Source organism: Balaenoptera borealis (genome assembly GCF_965194805.1).
Source record: "Balaenoptera borealis genome assembly, chromosome: 12".
Lineage (NCBI taxonomy): Eukaryota > Metazoa > Chordata > Mammalia > Artiodactyla > Balaenopteridae > Balaenoptera > Balaenoptera borealis.
In genome coordinates, this window is record NC_138869.1 from 26,694,429 (window position 1) to 26,717,571 (window position 23,143).

At 38.3% G+C, this 23,143-nt stretch overlaps 1 protein-coding gene across 5 annotated transcripts in view; it reads left to right on the plus strand.

Moving 5' to 3' along the window:
- The window catches only part of SUCLG2 (succinate-CoA ligase GDP-forming subunit beta), a 256,923-nt gene that overhangs the window by 61,069 nt on the left and 172,711 nt on the right, over nt 1-23,143 (plus strand). For 4 of the 5 annotated variants that reach the window (XR_014232125.1, XM_082344803.1, XM_082344801.1 and 1 more), the window contains exon 2: nt 1,740-1,881. The exons of the other annotated variant lie outside the window; for it this stretch is intronic. Coding sequence is in view for 3 of the 4 variants with exons in the window: in XM_082344803.1 (XP_082200929.1) it covers nt 1,740-1,881 (142 nt within the window). In the remaining variant the exon portion in view is untranslated. The remainder of the gene's footprint in view (nt 1-1,739; nt 1,882-23,143) is intronic. 5 annotated transcript variants of the gene reach the window in all.

Sequence of the window (23,143 nt, forward strand, 5' to 3'; positions counted from 1 at the left end):
AATCATATACAGTTAACAAATTATATACAGTAAACGTTGTGAGCACTGCTTGTCTGGCAGTTTATTTGTATCTTAGCATTATCTGTTTCTAAAGAAGAAGTGCAGGCAACTTCAATTTTAATAACATCATTACCAATATTTATAAGGATGGAACAAAGAGAGAGCTTGAGTCTTGATCATGTTGAAATTTGAATTTTTTTACAAGTGTGTGTAAATTATGTTATGTTTATTTTAGATCTGAAGGACTTTTACTTTTTTTAGAGAAAGTTTCTGGAAGTAAAAAGTTATCTATATCAGAGGACAAAAAGACAAAAGGCAGGATTTATTTATTTGGCTATCTAACTGGTAATTTTTTAGTATCTTCTGTATGCCAAGCACCATCACATTCTTCATAAAGACACAAAGAAGTTGAAGACACACTCTGTCCTTGAGTAGAGCCCAGTCTTGCCGTAAGGTTCTGGAGCCTCTTTGGAATGCCTCTCTTCCAAAAGAGCTTCATGAGTGCGTTGTAGCTTGGAGATGCCAGAAGAACATTACATTTTTAAGGACACGTTAAAGGTCCTGAAAGCTAGTGGTTCCGTGTGGTAAAGCCCTGTGGACCTCAGTTTATGGTCTGCATGATATTGCTCGGACATCCACCGAGGTCCTTGACTGAAGCCGCTAGGAGGTATGTCAGGTGATCTTCCACCACCAGTCTTGTGAGCCAGTTGTGTGATTGATTTTTTGGTTGGTTTGTGCATTAATGGCATCGTTATCTTACCTCTAGTGAACTGTGGTTCCTTTGCATCATAACTCATGGATAGAAATGAAACTAAGTGTATTCATTTTTTTCTTTTTTTCTTTTCTTTTAAAAACAAGGCTTATGGATTTGATAGGGAATGTCGATCTTATTCTAAAGAATGAGAAGAATTTATTTGTTCATGTCACTCCGTCCTTTGATTATTTTCTTTCAGCACAAATATAAACTAATTGATTAGTGCATATTGGAAAACCACTTTCACATGATTCTTATGCAGAGTTACTTTAATACACAAATTGCAGTTTTTAGGAAATAGTAGTTTAATTAATGGTGACTTTTTCAGGTTACTGTACTCAGCTTTGGTGTGTGAAAGAGATAATCTCATTAAACACATAATGACTGTACCTAGAGTCCATTAAAAACCACAACAAAGAAATGGATTAGTCTGTGGCCCATTGACCTCAAAGAGTTGAAACAAATTTCCTGAGATACCTTATGATGATTCATGCTGTGTGTACAGTTATTAAAATAATGCTTCGAGCTTTGTTTGTTTGGAGTGGAGATGGGGGAAGGCATATGCTATATAACAGAGTCCTTAACATTTTTTAAAATAACTTTTTACTGAAGTCCTTATAGACTCACAGGGAGCTGCAAAAATAGTGCAAGAGTACACAGGTGTACTCTTCCCCCAGCATCCCCTAGTGTTGACATCTTAAATAGTTTGAGTACAGTATCAAAATCAGGAAATTGACCTTGGTACATTCCTGTTAACTAAATTACAGACCTTATTCATTTAGGGGTGTGTGTAGTTGTCCTTAACATTTTTGCTTAGAAAAACAATTAAGCATGAAGAATTCATTACAGATTTTTTTTTTCTTTTGCCTCCAAAATCTCTGTTGCCGATTGCCTTCTGAGGGTACCTGTAAGACTGGCCCTATAAGTTGACTGTTATTTTTCATGCTGTTGTAAGTCTCCTTATCTCTCTCCCCAATTTCTCTAGGTGGTTCAGTTAACCCCCAGAAGATGGTTGAACCTGCAGGAATACCAGAGCAAGAAACTAATGTCTGACAACGGAGTGAAAGTTCAAAGATTCTTTGTAGCAGACACTGACAATGAAGCTCTGGAGGCTGCTAAGAGACTAAGTAAGCTAATTCATAATAGGTGAAGTACGCTTGGCCAAATTAGTGAATTCACAGGTAGTGGTTTCCCACTAGTTAAATTTCTTTGTTACCGGTTATACTAACAGTGACAGGTACAGTGTAGAACTTTGAGTTGCAAGGGCAAAATGCCCAATTAAGAAAACTTTATTCTTTTACATGAGATAGCAGCATATGGAGTGCCACTCTATGGTAATTTTTCCAAGTCTCTCAGTCACCGTTTCACCTAGTTCTCTTATCTGTGGTTTAGTGGCTGCAAGAAAATTGGTTGAAGAGTGTAAAGTGTCAGAGAGAAGCCCATTGCAGGGTAAGTCAGGCAAGACAGTTGGCATCCTTTATTAAGTCTCTTAGAACATGGGGAAAGTTTCCTCTGAGTGACTGGAGGAGAGAAAGGGAAGGATGTGCATTTTGAAGTCCTGCTGACTTTGGTTCAGTGTTTTGCCCTTTCATTTATCAGCTCTGTAACTTTGCGTAAGTACCTTTTCTTTTCTGTGCCTCAGTTTCCTTGTCTGTAAATCAGTGCTAATGTGTTTACCTCCCAAAGCTATTTAGAGCCTTTAAGGGAGACTGCACACTGGTACATGGTAGAAAATCTAATCAGTTTCCCTAGTTATAGATTGAGAAATTAGCACTCAGATTTTGCTGTTTTTCAGTGAATATTCCTTCTTTTGCCGTATAGACTCTCTCGTTGTCAGTCTGGATTAGCATTGTCCATTAGAAATATAATGTGAGCTTATTACAAGTATTTTTAAATTTTCTAAGTCACCTTAATAAAAATAAAAAGAAACAGGTGAAATAAATTTTAATAATATATTTTGTTTACCCCGGTATATCCAAAATATTATCATTTCAAAATGTAATTAATATAAAACAATTTTCAAGGGGTTATTTTATATTCTTTTTTTGTGTTTAATGCTCACAAATCTGATTTATATATTACATCACCAGGACATCTCATTTCACACTAGCCACATTTCAGGTGTTCGAAAGACACGTGCTGTCTTGTGGCTACCCTGTCGGACAGTGCGGATCTGGACACTAGAAGGATGTGCATGTGCATTCTTTGCCTGCAATCTTGGAGAGCAGTTGTTTGCCATTAAAAAAGAAAGCATAGAGCATCTGCTCACTGGCCTTGCCCAGGCAGCTGTAGCGAAGTTTGATAGTGCAAAATAGAGGCAGGCTCTGTATTTCAATTTTCCAATTTTCTGTGCTCTTTTAAGAGTAAGCGGTGAGGTGCTTCGGTTAGTAATTGTTCTTTTATCTCCCTTTCACAGTTCCCCCTGGTGCTTGTACGCCAGATCCTTTCTCTGTTATTTCAGTTGAAATGTATATTTATTTTTTCTTTCAACAAATAGTTATTGTCAACCACGTGTTTTAGGCACGGTGGATGCAGCTGTGGAAGATGAGAAAGCCCTTTTTCTTCTTCGAAGTTACATTCTAGAAAGGAACAAATTTGCAATTTTCAGGTGCTAAATGTAGAAATTGAGAGCAGTCTATATTTTAAGAAATGAAAATTGGTTTTATTCTCAAGAACCATCAAAATTGGTTTTTATGGTTAAAAAAAAAAACAGTAAAATTAGATTTACACCTGGATGAGAGTTCCGCAGTGAACTGTGGTAATAGACTCAGTAAAGGTTAGTATTCTAACATCATTACATGAAAGGATCGTTTTTGTTTTATACTCCTCTGGTTTGGGGATTGGGTAATGAGAGCAAGAAGTGTAAACTTCAAGTTGGTCTTTGGTCCTCATTCTCCCTATTATTTTCTTAAATGTGCTGACACACTAGTAGTCCAGGTCTAAGGATCCTTCTTAAGGGAATTCTGGAAGCCAGCTGCTTACCCCCCACCTGCCTTAAGTGGAGCACACCTAAGAGAATTTACCGTTCAGGTTTTCAAAGAGGTTTGGACTTAAATGGACTAATCGGCGTCTTAGTCATGGATTTGTTTTATAAGCATTTATTTAGCCACCACTTTGTGGGTGGGAATTGTATACTGTGTTTGTCAGACAGGATTTTTGCTCTGGAAGAATTAGCAAGGTGATATTTATATGCCAAGGCAGGGTGGACAGAGGGGAAGAGATAGGCAGTGAAGCAAGTTTAAATAAAAGAAAGTTAAATTAAAAAATGAAAATCAACTTTTAAAAAAGACATTTTGGTTCCTGAGGAGTGGTTTTTAAGGAGAATGAAACTGGGTTGAGAATGGTGTGGCTGCATGTGTGCCTTGGCCAGTGCATACCTGTGATCATCCTTTAGATGGGGTGGCCCTGGGAAGGCCTCACTGTGGTGCTGCTTAGAGCTGAAGGAGAATGTAGAGAACTAATCCGAGCACCTCGTTTTCTGAATGAATCAGTAATCCTCCTCTTACTCAGTAAGTCATTTTGGGAGAAGGAAGATCTCTGATTTTTGTTGTTGAGTAGACAGTTTTGGTCACAGGGGAAATTTATAGTATTGGAGAAGGAGATGGTACCAAGTCTGGTTGGTTAAACATGAAACAAGTTGATAGTAGATATGAAAGGAGGTATGCACATCCTTGAGATTGCTTAGAGAGAGCACACAAGAAGAAGCTGGCAAAACTTCACCCTGTTTACGTTCTTGTCTCTGTAAGATTGACAAAACCAACAGCACATTTGGGAGTTTTACCAAGGAGATTCGAGGTTAAGGTTAAAGCTGGATCACACATATGTCTTTCTGACTGTCCTGAAAATGGGACCTCCACTTTATAATTACAGTATTTTAGTGGGAATAAATTACATAGAAGAATAATATGCGTAATGTGCAGTAAGTGCTATATAAGATTTTATTGTTGTCATCATCGGCAGCAGCAGCATATAATTCCAAAGGGTTCACTGCTGCCATGATGCAAATTCACAGACAAATCAGAGACATCTGATAATGAGTATTCTGTCGATTGTATGTTCGGAGAGTTCACATTATACTTTGCAAAGTTTGTAAATGATTGAAATGTATTTGCTTACCTTTCTACTTTACTGAGATTTGGATATGTCTTGAATAAAATGACATTTTATAAAATATTTTGAAAATAAATATTGATATTAGCCATGCCTGTGATTTCCATTGTAATCTCTGTGTAGATCATCTTACAAATCTCTTTCTTTGTGTTTAAAGTCACATTGCTGGTTTTCTGTTTGCCATCCACTTAAGGGTGTCTCTGTCTTTCCTGGCCCAGATGGAGCTTGTCATCTCTTGGTTGCTCCAAACTCTTTCTCCCTCTTAGCTCTTCCTACTTACCCAGCTGAGATATCCCTGTGTCATCTTTAATGCTTCTCATGTCTGTCATATTCAGTCATTTGCCAAAGGCTGCCATTTTAAATGCAGCATCATTATTTTGCTAAAGCAACTAAACAGGCAAGATAACCTTAAAAACTTGCCAGGGTTATACAGCTAATAATTGACAAAGATGGGATTTCTACCCAGCCAGGTTGGATTTAATCTCTTCTCCAAGCATTTTTCCTCTTTGCTAACTTGGTGATGTTGTTCTTGGGAGATTTTAATACGTGAGTCAGCATTTTTAAGATAGGAAATGCATATTAATAAAATTAGAAGATTGAATTAAAACTAGATGTGGCAGGTTCTAAGGCTCAATTTATAGAAACTGTAATCTGAAGATATTTTCTTAATGATTCATTTTGTTGTATCTCTTTGGGCAATAGGACGTTTTGCTGTGTAGTTATGGAAATCTTATTAATTTGACCATTTGTTTCAAATGGGTAATGCAAACCTTTTATTTCTGAAACAATTCATAATGATAAGCTATTGAGCGAGATCCTCATTTTGTTGCACAGAAAATGAACTTACGTTTGATTGAGAGAGTAAATTTGGTTTGGTGAATTAAGTTTTTAATATATGGATAATATTCATTTCTGCAGCATTTTTTATGAGCTACCTTTTGTAATCACGCTTTCAGGAAGGAGTTGTTTCCTTTGTCTATAATTTTCTCAGGAGATTTATTAATTACATAGATTTCTCCTGTATGGATTACATTTAATGTATACAGTCAGCAAATAATTACAGAATACCTATTGTGTGCATGACTAATTTTTATGTTGTTTCAATTCTGTTTAAAAATGAATGAAGGCATAAGTCTCTGACATAACTCAAAAGGCCTGTCTCAAAGATGTGTATAAAAGCATAGCTGAAACTTATCTAGGACCGCCACTTTTTAGTTTTTGGAATCTCCACAGTTTATTAATTATTCCATTCATATTGATATGAGACTCTCAACATTTGATTAAGCAAGAAGATTGTATTTCAAAAACTTACAGTTTTATTTCTTGCCAGGAAAGAAATTGAAATATGAATGGAGAAATTAATCTTTTCTCAGCTAATGACATGCATCCTAAAATGGAGATACGGAGCTTTTTTTGAACTCGGCTAGCTTTGGAGTGCTTTCAGCTACAACGTGTTTCCATTCGTCAATATGATAACTTATTCTTTTCATTTTATATAATCACATCCTAAAGCCTGGTGAATTACTTACACCATTAAGGAGTTGTACTTTATATAAAAAGGGAACTGCTGTGCATTGACTACTGATTGACATGTACTGTTAATCCTGTAGGCAATTAAATGCATAGTAAGCCTCCTTGATTGTTGTGGCTTTGTCATATCACATTATGTGGTTAGGATCTTGCAAAAAGATCTTCTTATAACCTTTGTGTTGAGATGGTGGTCATTATTGTCTTATAATGATAGGTGAGGATAACATTGATTTCTCTGTAGTAAATCTTCTTTTTACCACCGTACCAGCTGTCCATTATTTTGAACCTGCAGTCAAGAATGCAATTACAAGGGTGATGACAAATGCAGGCCATCAGAGGTTGAAACAGTGTCTGCTTTCTAGGAATTGTGGTGGTGACTCATCCAGACAGAAGGTGTTTATCCTAGGTCCTGAGACATAGTAAATGCTCAATAAATATTATTGTTACTCACAAAATTTTCATTTGCCCTAAATGAAATTTACAAATGCTCCCTAAAAGAACACCTGAATTGACCTTAAAGGCTTTCCCTGACTATGGTTATTAAGAGCATCCCGTTCAACAAATTGTAACCTTTAATAATATTTCCTATTGAATATATTTTGCAAAGAGATTCCCCCCCTTTTATAAAATGTTCTTTTTTCTTCTTCCTAAGTCTGCACATATAAATGGGCTTGTCTGGTCATCTCCTTAGAATTCCTCTTTGCTAGAATGTCTTTTCCTAATTGTCTTGTGCTGTTCACTGAATAGAAGTAGCAGGAGACCCATCAAGTGAAAGGTGAGATTAGGACAGGTTGTGGGCAGGCAGGCTTTATGGGAGTGAACATTTAGCTTCTTGTCAGTTTCCTTAGAAACAAATGAGAACAGGGCTTTGAAAGTCAATACCTCAACTTGAATTTTGGCTAAGGCAAGGATTAATTCTCACATTTTAACCAATAAAAATAATAGTGGTGGGATTTAACCTTTGGCCTCTTACCATGTTTCTGGCATCATGGTGAGCATTTTGTAAGTGTGATTTCATATAATCCTCATTTAAACCAAAGGGGCTTTCCTTTTGGAACTGGTTCCAAATATCACCAGATCCTGTGTGTCTATGATTGTGTATTCACAGTGACTAACATAACTTCATTCAGTCTTTTCAGTTTGTCATTCATGGACTTATTTATTAATTTTTTTTAAAGCTACCTCATTATGAATGAACAAAGAAGTTATGTGCGTGGTCTCATTTTCCAGGTCTTTCCTATGAATTATTTGTGCCTGATTCTTTGACTCACCCCAGTGTATATCGTGGTAGTTCTAAATCTACAGAAGATACCTTATGGGGTTATAAATGTAGAAAAGCTTTGCCTTGGGTAAGTAGGCATAAAAGCTAGCTTCTTATTATCCATCTGTCTGGACATATTGGCCTTTTTAAAGAAATCTTAAACATGAACAGATAAATCTCTTTTGATTATCAAAGGAATATGCTTATTATTTTGATTTTGGAAAATATAGACAAGCACAAAGAAGGAAAAACCTCCTATAATCCCATTACCCAGAGAGAACCTGCCTTAAGATCAACATATTTCTCTCCATTTTTCTTCTGCATTCATTCAGTCAGCCACATTTATTTCTGTGCACATATTTACGTAAATATAATTGAGAGAGAATGTTTGTTTTTAACTCTGGGAAAATACTATGCATATAGTTTTGTGTCCTACTTTTAAAAGTCCATATGATAACATGAGCATTACCTAAATATTAAATATGTTTTTCAGAAATATTATTGTAATGGTTGTATGGTAATCCCTAGATTGACTATGTTATTTCCCACTGTGACTTACTTAGATTTTTTTTTGCTGTTTTTGTATGTTAGGGAATTCTAGCTTATGTAACTTATAAACTGCCCAATTCTCAGTAGCTTAATACAATAAGGAGTTCTTAGTCACATAAGAGTCCAATATGGTGTTCTTCCTCTGCCTCTAAGTGGTGACTCACAGATCCAGGCTCCTTCATCATTTCACTCTGTCCTCTTCAACACGTGTCTCAAAGATGACCTGGGGATTATGTTTGTTTCAGTCACGTAAGAGGGGAAAAGAGCATGGAGGATTGCGTGTGGAAGTTTTGCACATACTGCATCACTTCAGCTCACATTCTATTGGCTAAAATTCATCAGGTGGTCACAGTGAACTGCAAGAGAGACTGGGAAATACAGTCTCAATGCATGCGTAGGAAGAAGAGGAAATGGGTTTGGTGATCCTGGTAGCGGTCTCTGTAGCTTTTAGAATTTGGGGGAAATTTGTCACTGCTTCTTGGCTTAGAACGAGCATGGACTGTACAGTCAGAACATCATCCCAGGTCTACTTTGGTTACTTAAGCCACAATTTACTTGACTGTAAAATTGAGGTTAATAATACGTATGTCAAGGAATGATTCAGGTTAAAAAAAAGACAAACATAGCACATGCCTCATATAAATGAGGTGCTCACCAATTTACCTTCCTTCTTTCCTTCCTTCTTTTTTGGTCTGAACTGAGTGAATGTTTCAAGCCATCATAAAAGACATATAATAACAGCTATTAAAAACATCAACAGCAGATAAAAAACAAACAATGCTCAGTGCTTTTGCAATAACACTGGAGTGTTGAACTATATTTAGTGTACAGCTCATCAGATGATTTGATAATGAATATATTACTCATTTACTGTTGGTTGATATTTTCTGGGGAGATGGAGGTTTGTGAAGTCAAAAGTTGCATAATTTTGAAAGAAAATGAAAATAGTTCTTTCTTTACATTGCAACAGAATAAATATTACCTAAGGAATTATGCTTTTAAGAGGCTACGCTGTTCCCCAAGGTGGTTGTTACAGGAGTTGGCAATGTTTAACAGATGTTCATAAATAGTACTAAGGCTCCACTTGAGTTTTCTAGGTTACTTACAAAAAAGTCAGGAAGTGAACTGAAAAAATTTTAAATATATATATTGCTTGATCTACCTTAGGATGAAAACCAAATGAGTAAACAAGCTACCTCAATTATGTATCTTTTTTTCCTTTCATTCAACATGGAACAAGTAAGGGATTAGTGAGTCTGTTATTTTTCTCAAATTAAATGTGGACCAAGTATTAGAATTTTTTTGTCTTTCTGAGCGAATATACCAGCCACTTCAGTATGGGGGAAAAGAAGTATATGGGATGAGGATAACAGGGGAAAAATAACAGTGCTAAAAGTATTTGATATGCAAAAATCAGACTGTTCCCAGAGTCTTCAGGTGCAAGGTGTAGCACTGAAAAACAGCTTTACATAAATATATATTTTCTTTATAGATAACCTACATTGAGTATCATAAACATGAGAAAATCTTCATCCCTTCACTTTCTTCTTGCTCAGAATCCCTTACTACTTTTCCCTGTTTGCGGATTCACAACAATTAGAAATTCCCTTCAATTCCTCGTTTACTGAGTGTTTTTTTTTTATAATGATAAAAAAATTGATGCCGAAGAGTATCATGCATTTTCTGTACCTATTTAGAAAATCACCTGTTTTTTTCTTTATAATTTATTAATTTATTGAATTAACATTGATTGAATTTTGAATGTTGAACCAGACTTGCATTCTTGGAATGAACCTGCTTGGTCAAGGTATATGATCTTTTATTTATTATTGAATTCTGTAATAAATATTTTGTTTAGAATTTTTGTGTCTGTGTCTCTGAGGGCTGTTGGTCTCTACTTGTTTTTGTAATGTCTCTCTGTGGCTTTGCTATTAGCATAACGTTGGCTGCATAAAATGAAAAAAGAACCACCCCCACCCCTTGCCCCCTCCTCTGGCAACCACCAATTTGTTCTTTGTGTCTTTGAGTATGGTTTTGTTTCTTTTTTTTAGATTCCATGTGTAAGTGAGTTCATAAGGTATTTGCCTTTTTCGGTCTGACTACTTCACTGAGCATAAGAACCTCAGGGTCCATGCATGTTGTCATAAATGACAGGATTTCCTTCTTTTTAATGGCTGAATAATATTCTGTTTTACATACACGTGTATGACATCACATATCCTTTATCTAGTCATCCGTCTATGGACAATTAAGTTGTGTCCAAGTCTTGGCTGTTTAGTGCTGCAGTGAACATGGGGGTGCATATGTCTTTTCAAGTGAGTGTTTTTATTTCCTATGGGTAAATACCCAAAAGTGGAATTGCTGGATCATATAGTGGTTCTATTTTAAACTGTTTGATGAACTTCCATACTGTTTTTCATAGTGGCTGCACCAATTTACATTCCCACCAGCAGTGCAGATGTTGTCATCATATTGCTGTGGTTTTTGCTGTTATGGTGAGTGGTATGCACCACATCTCATTGTGCACGGGGTGGGGGCAGAGGCTGTCATTTAACTTGTGGTGTCTTGTTTCTCAGAAAGAGGAAGCACATGACTTATGAGACAGTTGTGGGCTGACCTCTCCACACAATATATAAGAAAGAGATTGGGGCTTCCCTGGCGCAGTGGTTGAGAATCTGCCTGCCAATGCAGGGGACATGGGTTCGAGCCCTGGTCTGGGAAGATCCCACATGCCGCGGAGCAACTGGGCCCGTGAGCCACAACTACTGAGCCTGCGCGTCTGGAGCCTGTGCTCCGCAACAGGAGAGGCCGCGATAGTGAGAGGCCCGCGCACCGCGATGAGGAGTGGCCCCCGCTTGCCGCAACTAGAGAAAGCCCTCGCACAGAAACGAAGACCCAACACAGCCAAAAATAAATATAAAAATAAATTAAAAAAAAAAAAAAAGAAAGAGATTGTATGTGTTTGCGTAAGCCAGGACAGGTTTCAAGATGCGTAAGCCAGGACAGGTTTCAAGATTCATCTGGCATTTAACATTTTTTTAAGCGTCTCTAAGCATAGATGACCATCCTTATTGGTTTGTCTGGATAGACTTAGATACATCTGTTGTTCCAGAACTATTATTAATAGTAATCACATTCACTCTCAAACTGTCTTCATTTAAACAATAAAGTACATGATCACCTTACTTGTAGAGTAACTTTAAGAATGACTCCTTGATAACAATGGTCCTTTATTGAAGCCTGTTTTATGGAATGGATTATGATGGTTTTAAGTATTACCCCATTAATTCATGCAGCTTTTAAATGAAGAATGAAGAGGAGATGAAAGGGCCTTCCTGATACTCTTAGGCAGCGGTTCCCCACCTTTTTGGCACCAGGGATTGGTTTCGTGGAAGACAGTTCTCCCACGGACCGGGGCGGGGGATGGTTTCAGGATGATTCAAGCACATTACATTTATTGTGCCTTCATTTCTATTATTATTACATTGTAATATATAATGAAATAATTATACAACTCGCCATAATGCTGACAGGAGGTGGAGCTCAGGCAGTAATGTGAGCGATGGGGAGCGGCTATAAATACAGATGAAGCTTCGCTTGCTCGCCCGCCGCTCACCTCCTGCTGTGCTGCCTCATACCAGTCCGTGGCCTGGGGGTTGGGGACCCCTGCTTTTAGGGATGACTTCAGGAAGCCAGGGTATAAACACAGGACAAAGCTTAGTTCTCCATTCCAGGGCCAAGGGTGCTTCCCATTCATCTTTGCTTTCCTGGTACCCAGAGCGTAGTATAGGTTCCATAAATGGTTACTGAATGGAAAAATTAGTAAGAGAACAGACACTCCAAGGAATCTTCCATCTAGGTTCACAGTTGCCAAGCAGGACTCTATGATGTACACACTCACTGGGTTTTCTCTTATGCCACTGGGTCATGTCCTTAAATTTGGCTTAGGGAGAAGGCAAAACTAAGGGAGCAGCAGCCCCATGGGCCATGGTGGAAAGGTGGGAGGTCATGACGGGAGATGTCAACCTGGCAGCTTTGCCTGCTGCCAGCTTTCTGGCAGAAATTAGTTTAGGATTTTCCTCAGGCTGGTCCTCCTGTCTAATGCCACAAAACAGCCTTGGTCAATATGTGGGGATGGTCAGGTCTTCTGATATTGCCAGGAACAAGTCTACTTAGACAAAGACAGCTTCACTTTCTGCCAGGTTCTCTCTGAGCTCTAGCAGGTCACGGTATTGATAGTCCCTATTTATATCACCCAGCTGTGCTTTCAGTTATAGCATCACTGGATGTTTGTTCATTTAAATTGAGAGGTACCTCAAGAATGCTCATTTCAGTGCCATTTTTTGTTACTTCATCTGCCTACTGATGGAAAAAAAATAAATATTGTACAGTATTATACAGTAGCTTTCCATCCTTGCCATAGTGTTGTGTTTATTACCCTTGGATAAAATAAGAGAGTGGACTGTAAGGAAACCAAGGGAGGACTCAAAAAACACTTGTAATTTAAGTAATCTTTTCTGTGTGATGTTAATTCATTTAACAGTGATTAGGTGCCTCAAATGATTCAGGCACTGAGGTTGGTTGGACACAAGGATGACCAAGAATAGTTGTTGCTTCTAAGGTGTTCACTGCCTTGTAGAGAGACTGATACATAACCCCTAGGAATGCAGTGATGGTAGAAGCATGGCTTAATGTTATGGGCACACAGAGGGGAAAGGTGTACCTATCCCATTGTGGATGCTGGACGATCAGGGACGACTTCCTAGAAGAGGTGAAAATTGCATTTCCTTTCTGGCTCTTTATTAAATCTAATACATCTAATGAACAGACTTTATTCTGACCCTAGAATGGAAACCTTGGCCTTATTTTTTTTCCTCTTTGGTTCTGATGGAAATGATCTCTCAAAATGATTGGTGAGATATTGGTAATACTAGCTTTGAAGAGAGAAGCCATAACTTAGATCATTTTGTTATTTGTGTGTCAAGGTAGTTACTTGTAGGAAAGAGAGAAGTGTGCTGTCCAAGGGAAGTGTAGATGGCTGCCTTCTTAGATAGGATTCTGTGGACAGTGCCCTAAGGGATACTACTTTGAGTAAACTCCAGACCTCTCCTTGCCTTTGTAGGTTGTGAAACTTTTGGGAACCCAATCAGAATTCATCAGACTGTAGAGGTTGGATACTCACGAACCAAACTTAGGAGAATGATGTATAAACCAAAACCAAAAACGGAATGTTTTTCTTGCAACTGGAATGTTCATATCTGCCATCCTGTTTGATGTCTTAGAAGGCAGACCTGTTTTACCTTTACACAGGTTTTTTCCCCTTCTCAAGCAGAAGAGTAAACTTCAACAGAAGCTGAGACTTTCATTTACTCATGGACTCAGTAAATATTTATTGGGTGCATGTGCTAGGTGGTGGAAAATACAACAGCTAACATTGTCTTGAGAACTCCGTGTATGTTTAATAACTGCTGTTAAATGCTTTGCCTGAGTTTTCTAATTGCATCTTCATAAGACATTTCTGAGATATGTCATCATCCTCATTCCTAGTTTATAAAAGAATCCTCTGAGAGGCCCCAAGTGGTCCATATAGGTTAGACTCTGAGGTCGCACCTTCACTAACTGTACTAGTGGGCTTCACAAATTCCAGGCCAAATGAAGCACCTCTGAGTGACAGAAAAGCAAAGTCAAGGGCCCTTTACTTCTGAGCCCAAAGTCAAGGGACCAGGGCCTCTAGCATTGAGAGCCCTGTTCGTAAGGTTGTTTGCCTTCACCCAGGGACTCTGATCCATCTTTTCATACCCTCTTGCTCCCTAAAGCTTCATGTAAAACACCCTAGACTGGGCAGGCCCCCACCAAAGCCCTCCCTTCCTGCTTGAGGCCAACCTGACATCCTATCTCCTGGGTTGATTTTATTAGTCAAAACTGTGAGGAGTGCTGGTGTGTCCACCTCCCCTGCCATGAATACTGTAAGCAGCACCCATTAGCTGAACAAGGAACTGGGTCTGTTGTGTTTCACATTACAAAGATATTCTCAATATAGAAACACATCCGCTGCCATGATTCAATGCCTTTTAACTTCACAATTGTTGGAGTTTAAAGGGGTCTTTTGTGAACATTGAAGTCCCTGAAGAAGGTGGACAGCTAAAATTTTCCACTAGGCCAATAGTATGGAACAATAACTAATGATGGAGAATGGGCTACAGGTCTTTCATTGCTTCTGTTTTAACTTCTGTAGCTAAAAGGCCAAACAACTTTTTATTCAGCTTCCTTTGATTTAAGCAACTAGTTTTAGTGGTGGTGGAGAGTTGTTAATAGGGGTTTGATAATGAGGTACTCTTTCATTTGGAAAATGTGATACAACTAAAGTCTTGCATAATTCTCTCTGGTTTTTATAAGCTTATGTCCAGCAAGCATTTCCCCCCCACCCCATTAAATCCCTTTTGAACTTTTAATTTAAAAACTGTATCAGTGATGGATAAACATAATCTATAGCGCTACTATTGTATCGATTCTTACTTTCTGTTGTCAATAATAAAAATCTTTTACACTTCAGACCAGGAAGGTATCAGATTAACAGATTTTCTGGACCACTGGGCATCATTCAGTTGATATTCAGTAACTTATTTAGAAAATATTGAATATTTGAGCTTGGTAGGGATACAGAGTATAAACAGATCAACAAATTATTTACAGAATGTGAGAAGTGCTGTGAGAGAAGTAAACAAGTGGTAAAATCATGGAAAACTTGGGATGGTCAAGAAAGTCTTTGTGGAGGTGATTTTAAGCTAACATGTAAGGATGAAAAGGAGCCAGTCATGAGAAGCACTGGGAGTAAGGTGTTAGGCAGAGGCAGCAGGTGGGGCTGAGATTGTGTATTAGACACAGTGTTCTCAGTCTGAGAAACAGGAAGGAGACCAGTGAGATTGAAAGGCAGTGTGGTGAGAGGGAGATGAGAGCCCAGATCATGCAGGGTTTTGTGGGCCAGGTAAGTGTTTTGGATTTTATTCTAAGTGAAATGGGAAGCTACTGAAAGATTTTGATAAGAACCCACATCAATTTGGTACCACCTCAACAATGCTAGATGCCAAACCATCCCCAAGCTTCAGTGAGTCATTTGTTCTTGCTCAAACATCTGCATATTGGCTGATCCAGGGAGGTCTCACTGGGCTTGGCTATAAGTTGCTGTTTGGGTCCAGTTCTGCTCCATGTTACTTTCATCCTCTTGGACCATCAGGCTAACTGGGGCAAATCTTCACAGGGAAATGGCCCAAATGCGAGAGATTGAGCCCAGCCTCTAGCATATTTCAAGCCTCTTTGCAATACCATCTGCTAACATCCTACTGGTTGAACCCAAAGACAAATGACCAGGGTTTATAGTGGAGGGAAAGTCAGGGGGACATGGCAAAGGGTGTGAATCCAAAATGGGGCCAGTGATTCATTTGACCACAAGCAATGGCCTGATTTTATCTATTTTATAAAAAGTTCACCAGTTGAATTAGGGTGACCAACTATCTTGATTGCCCAGGAATAAGTGGTTTCCTGGGCTACAGGTCTTTCAGTGCTAAAAGCAAAAAAGTCCCAGGCAAACCGGGATGAGTTGGTTACCCTATTATGGATTGTCCGATGGTGAGTTGATTAGCAGGGCTGCAGGAGAAGTAGGGAAGAGGTAGGCTGTTATGATTATCCAAATGAGAGAAGACAGTGGTTAAATGGTGAGGGTGGCAGAGGAACTAGGGAGAAGTGGATGTCTTAGGGATATATTTTGAAGTTAGAGCTCATGAGTCTTGCTGATATATGGGATGTGGTGGATGAAGAAAGGAGTTGAGGACATGTTAGACCAGTTGAATATAGTATTTGCTAGAGTATGGTGATCTGAGTAAGCTAAAGAGTAGAATAATAAATTTTAATAATTATTGCAAGAATATGATAACAAAATAGTACTTGCAAATGCATTCTATATTGTAGCCACACAGTATGGTATTTCTTTTGAAAACCACACCAAGGAAATCAGTGAAATAAGTGTAGAAGTTGCTATATATCGACCTAGTCTTATAATAATGTAAACAAATTGTATCAGAAAAATGATTGTCACTAACAAAGGGAATCTTCCTAATAGCCTTCACTGCTTCCCCAGCTCATCACAGCACTTTACTCCTATAATGAGCAAACAAGCCATGGATATTGGAGAATGAGTGTGTTCTCTTCATTTTGATTTGTCAGTGGCTCAGCCCACCCTGATTTATAGTTTACATTGTAACACTATCTTGTGTGACAGTGTGCCTGGTGTGGTGGAAAGAATGTTTGAACAGGATTCAGAAGGTCTGAATTTGAGTTGTGGCTTTCATATTCACCATTTTCTACTCTTTTTTTCTTTTTTTTGTGGGGGGCACGCACTACATAGGATTGTGATTAGACAATGCCAGTTCCTTTTCCCCACCTGTCTTGTTTGATATCTTGAGTGATTAGGAGGACCGTTTCTCTAGAACATTCAGGGATGCTAGGTGAATTAACATTGAGTTAATATCAGTTTTCATGTGGGCAATGCCACTGAATACCTTTGTGATCCTGAGTAACTTGCTTGGCATATTTGGACTCAGTTTGTCCTCTATGAGCTGGGAATCACAATTTAAGGATGTTGTGAGGATCACATGAGACATTGTATATGAAGGTACTCTGTGATGTCCTATCGATAATATGTTCTTCCTTCTCCATCTGCAACTGGACAGTGAGTTTCCAGGCCTGAATTCATATTGGCTTCATTTTTTTTTTTTTTTTTAATCTACTGTGCCTGTACCCTTACATGTGGTGGTGATGAACACATATTTTTAGAAGGCATGACAGATAAAGTATCTCCTTTCTAATAGTTCTTGATTCTTCTACTTACCTCTGTGGACTGTTGGCTGCCTCTGTGAAGCCAGACCTCCTGAATTTTTCTTAGTTTTTTACATGAGGTCTTGGGCAAGTTACTTAACTTCTCTGTGCCTTAGGTTCCCCCTCTAAAGGACTAATAATATTTCTGATGTCAGAGACTTGTTGTCTCTTCTTTATGTTAATTGTAATAACTCATTCTGTTAACACAGTTAGATCAGTGCATGGAAATTATAACTGTCCAGTGAGTGTTAGCTCCTTTATTATTATTGCTGTTACTATTTACAAGTAAGTTTCCTGCTGAATTTACTTGATTTGTAGACCTAAGAGTGGGATAGAACTATCTGGTTATATAGAAAATTGCAAAGCCTATGTCATTATGAACTCTTAAGGGGTACTTTGGAATAGATTTCCAATATTTATTTTTTGGTGATTTGTGAGTTTTCTAGTGGTTAGTGTACCCCATTTGATGAGTTTAATGCATTGTGTAAAAGGGTTTTTGATCATCTAAAATGCAGGCTTTTTGAATCTCAGTCCACTGAAGTCTTATTTTGTTTTCCCTTGTCCTGTATTGGACAGAGTCCATTTTAGCTTTTACTGCACTCTGGCCAGCTCTCTGCTCTTTTTAAGTATTTGGGTTTTTCTTTTTTTGCCTTAGCTTCTTTATATGTTCTGTTTGTGCTCTTGATTTATTAAATCTCCAGGATCATCGCTTCTCTGGGATGGGAGGAGAGGCTTCTGGACAGACAGCCTCGGAGATCTAACACAGCCTCAAGGGTATACTTCATGCTCAGTTCATTCCAGCAACTGATTAGAGATCAACAAATGCATAGCACTAGTGTATATTATGTGCTTTTCCTGAAAAACAGATCTGTATTCAATGGCCTAAATAGTAGAAGAGGCATTTTTCAGTTGGCATGCGTTTGTAACTATAAATAACTATAAATAATTCTAGAAGGTTTTTTCCTTAAAGAAAAAAGAGAATTCCCTTTTAATATCTAAACTCATGGGCAGTCTGGTATATTTTTCCTTCTGGAAGGATATGAAACTTTGAAGGATAGAGAAATAATTTTATGAATACTTAACACTTTGAAAAAATGAAACGAATAGCAAAACTCCATCTAGCTCGAAAATTTCTTAAAGGCCAAAGTAGCTTTGAGACTGGCAATGGAAATTGTTATGGTCTTCACTTGGTTGGAATACATAGGCAGGCATGTTAAAAAGAACACAATACAAATATTATTAAATTATACTTTTTATAGATATTTATGTATGATCTCATTTGTTCTTCAGATAATATGGGGGGCAAGACAGGAATTATTTCTCTTTCTCCAGTGAGGAAACAGGCTCGGAGAGCTCAAGGGACTTGATCAAAGACTCACAGTGGCACATAGGCCCACCCCCAACATTTGTAGGACCGGATAGAAACCCACATCCCATATGTTCAGAATATAAAGTTATAAGTCAAGCTAACAGTCTATCAGATAGACTAACATATACCCAAAATGGAATAAAATGTCTTACCTAGACAAACATACCTTCATAATGATGTGGAAGGCTTGACTTAAATTTCATATTCCTGGACTTTTTTTTTTTTTTTTTTGGCCACGCCCTGTGGCTTTCGGGATGTTAGTTCCCTGACCAGGGATTGAACTGGGGCCCTCGGCAGTGAAAGTGTGGAGTCCTAACCACTGGACCTCCAGGGAATTCCCCATATTCCTGGACTTTCTGGAGTTTCGTGTAAGAATGTGCAGCATAGGGATTACCAACCCCTGGCCTGTGGTTCCTCTTTTCACCCTGGCTCCATCCCATATTGTAAGATGCTTCATGTGCATTCATGCCCAGATCCATCCACCTCTCCTGCGAATAGCCACCCACAAGCCTAAGGGGGTACATAGGGAGTACCATGTTCTTCTCTTGGAAGGCCAGATCTTGAGAAGAGACCCACACGGAGCCATTTGGGCACAGACTTCAAGGGGATAGACTCTGGGCGTGTCCCCCTTGGTTTTATGGACTCCTTATCCCAACCTATCATTAAGTCTGGTTATGAGGCCAGTAGTGGGGTATCCAAGATACAGGTTGGATTCAAATGGATTGTTTGGCCACTTCAGTCACATTATTAGTTAATTTAGAGGAAAACAAAGTTTGTTCCTTCATTCAGTATGCATTTTTTATGTGCAGGTACTTGGGGCTGGAGATGTAGTTGTGAATAAGACATCTATTCGGAAGAACTTTAAATTCTAGTGGGAGGAGATAGAAAAATGAACATGTAAATAATTATAAAATAATGTCTGAAGGTTATCAATGCCATCAAGAAAATAAGACAGTGAGCTAGTGATCTAAGGGGGGGGTGGAGGGGAGGGACCGATGGTCAAGGAAGGCTTCTCTGGAAGTGACATTCACAGTGTGAATGCTGAACAGCTGCAAGGAAATCTAGGGGAGGTGTTCCAAGCAGGAGGAATACATGGGTCGTGGCCCCAAGCTTGGAGGCTTCAGGGGACAGAAGGATCATCATGGAAGCTTGGGTGTAGTTGGTTGGGGAGTGGAACAAAATGAGGTTGGGGAGAAAAAAGGTTCTAGGAGGTCGCTGGGATGTTGTCAGCCCTGTAAGGGATTTGAATTTTTTCCAGTAGGATCCTTTGGATGATATTAAACAGGGCAGTGATAGTAAAACTTCCTGATGCAATTCACTACCTAACTGTTAACTCAAAGTGGCCTGTCAAACTTTTAATTATTTTTCCAATATTAAAGGAAGCCCACTGCCATACAAACCCCACCCTCCTCTTACAGTAGTTGAACGTCATAGATATATTTTGTGGACATTTTGAAGACTTAAACATTGGTGCTCCTGGCAAATAATGTGAAAAAAAAAAAGGCCATATATTTAGCTATCAAGTTTCATGTCTTTTGCTAAAAATATAGAACCATGAGCGCTCTGAGCATAAATATAGGCATGCTCTTGGTGTTGGTTATTTTATAACTATTCTTAGGTGCCAAATGTCTTCATCTTTGTGTGATTTATTGTAATGTAAGTAATGTGTTGGAGACTAACAAATCAAAATCTCATTTCAGATGTGTGACACAAATGTGTGTGTTGACTTATTGTTTCATGTGTTAGATTTCTCGTGCAGTTCCTAAAATACCTTCTTGAAAGGAGTAACAGGAAGAAACAGTTGTGGTACCAGATATTCAGCTGTGTGCATTTTTTTATTGGTAAGAGATTGCTAATAAATTCTTAATTGTGTTAAATAACGTGTTAGCGTACCTCAACATAGGGACACTCAGCAATTTAAAATCTTTTGATAGCAAAACTCTGAGAAGTAGTTTGATGCTTGTTAAGGGAGAACAAAGACAGACCAATTTTAGTTTTTATTTATTATAATGATTTTTTTTTTTTTACTATTAAAGGTGTTTTCTCAACAATAACCAGATGTGTAACACAGAAGCAGCTGCATGAAATTTTCATTTTTATGCATGATATTGGAAATCTTAGACAAGGTTTATTGTATGTTTGGAAAATGAAATGATCTTTTCCTAGTCTGAACAGCTGTGTAAAACAGAATGATAACATCTTTTCCTGTCTCCAAGTGACCATCTGTTTTTAATGGGATTTGACAGGTAATTTATTAATTTTAAGAGGTTTGTTTTAGTGAAATGTTTGCAAATATGCTTGTAGCAGATTTTTAGGAAATACTATAAAGCTCTGGAGTTTTTTAGGGCTGTCCTAAAGGTCTGGTGGAATCTTTAAGAATCTTTTTTCTTGTGTGTTTTGAACAGATTAAAATATTTGCCCATGAATGATAGAGTAGGGACTGCAGGTGTCAGCGACACATTTGACAGTCATTCATTTTGGTTTTGGTTGGATTTAGGATTACTAACTGTTCCACTGAGAAAGAGTTTATTGAATTTTTTTTCTTTCATGTTTCTGTTGTCTTTTTAATATAAAAATTAAGTCTAAAAAATAAGTGGTAAGTTGCTTTTTAAGCTCTGTCATCCTCCATTCCAGCTGTCACTGCACTTTGTTAGGGTCCTCCTGGCATCTTCTCACATCTTGCAAGATGTCAGCTCTTTTTTCATGTTCATCTGTCACTTTTAAGGTGTCACTGAATTACCCAGGCTGAATGCAAAACGATATGAAACACCACAGTTATTATGCTGACTGCAGACGCATGTGGGAATTCTTTATGATAGGCCCTTACTCATGTCATAGTACTTTATTTATTCCAGTGTGCTTAGCAAGCCAGCCTGGCCTTGATTTTCCCCAGGTAGATCAGATGGCTGGAAATTGTCCTACTTATTTTTATTTGGGAAGCTGAAATATTTTTAAGATGAGTGATCATGCTGGTTGAATAGAGTCGAGCTTCATCCGTTCTCTCTCTGCCTCTCAGTCACCAAGTGATGCTAGAAGATTTAATCATTTTTAGCTCAGTCCCACAGTCTGCAAAATGAGGTTTATGACATGTTATTCTCTACTTCACTGGAACGGCATTAGAAAAATGAATGAATGTGGTGACTGTTTATTGGATGGCATTTGCTGAGTGTGTCTTTTCAGAGTTCGAGACGTGATCAGGTAAACAAAACAGTTTAAATTATTGTCTATAATATGGCTCTCTGATAGTGGTGATGAGGATAATGGTGACGGTGGTGTTGGTGGAAGAACAGGAGTGGTTATTGTAAATGGGAGGCATCTTAGAGTAGTGACCAAGCCCGTGGACCCTGGAGCTAGACTGTCTTGGTTTAAATCCCTCTCCTGTCATTTACTAGTTGTGTAGCCTTAGGCAGGTTACTTAAATCTCTGAACCTAGTAAATGTCAGATTTGAGATTAAGACCTGCACCTTCTTGGCATGAGTTCCTGACCACTGTACTATGTTGCCTTCAAAACAAAAACAGAAAAGCCCCAGAACATGTTTTAGAGCATTTGAGAAAGTCATCTGACAGAGTGTTTAAAAACAGGAGAGGCTAGAGACATCCTTATATTCTTTAAAATACTCATTAAAAATTTAAAAATACCCCACAGGGTCATGGATATGAGACCAACTGGGGAAGGTAGATTAATTGACTTCCTGAGGACTGAGGTTGGCATATTGGACTCTGCTACAAAGCTTGCTTATTTCTGATCTCTCACAATCAATGAATCTTGTTATTATGAATAGCTCTTTTTTTTTATTTTAAGCAAAACACTTCATTTGCAAAAAGAGATTATTGTCCCATGCATTCTAGGTTGTTTTAGGGGCTCGATGAGAAACAACAGCTCTCTGAGGTTAACTGCTACTGTTCTCTGAACTTTGAAGTTTCTGTCATGTGAATCTGGTTATGGAGATTTGGCCATAGTAAGGAAGGAGCTTCTCCAGATTGCCAGTAGCTGTAATCTCTGAAGAAATTATTGAGAGTTACAAGTAAGATACTCTACCCTGGTAACAAAAAGAAAAAAAAAAAAAAAAAACAAGAGCCTGGTTAAAAAGTGGAAATAATAGTTTCTTTTGGAATTACGTTGCAATTTATTTCACTGCACAAGTGGTTCTGATAAAGTGGAGGTGATTTTTTGTTAGCTGAGGATATAGGTTGGTTGATGTTGGCATTATTTTGCAAATGTTGAGGAAAATCTGTAATGGAAATAATTGAAATAAACGGGGATTCGTATTGGACAGGGAAGTGAGAGTGGCAGCAGGGAGAAAGCATTTTGACATGGCAGTTTGTGCATTCCCATTGTAGCCGGCAGTTATACTCTAGCAGCTTATTGGCACCAGTGGCAGCTGGAGAAGGATGAGGCAGTGGCCCTGTTCCGAAGAATTGTCCTTTGCCTGCTCACCAAGTATCACAGTGCTCAACCTGTACCGATGTTCACAGTGTGATCGTTTAAATTATACCTTCCCTTATCCCATAAGAGAGCGAGAGCAAAAAGGAGCAGAGGGAAGTATTGAGTGTTCTCTTCCTGTTTCCATGGTCAACACCATGTTGATTTAGAGCTGATTCAAGAGAGAGCTGGATCCAAAGCAGTGATAGTCTCATTTTGAGGGTTGGGTTGGTAGGATAAATTGGAAAGGCCCTGAGGCATGAATGTGTAGGGGCT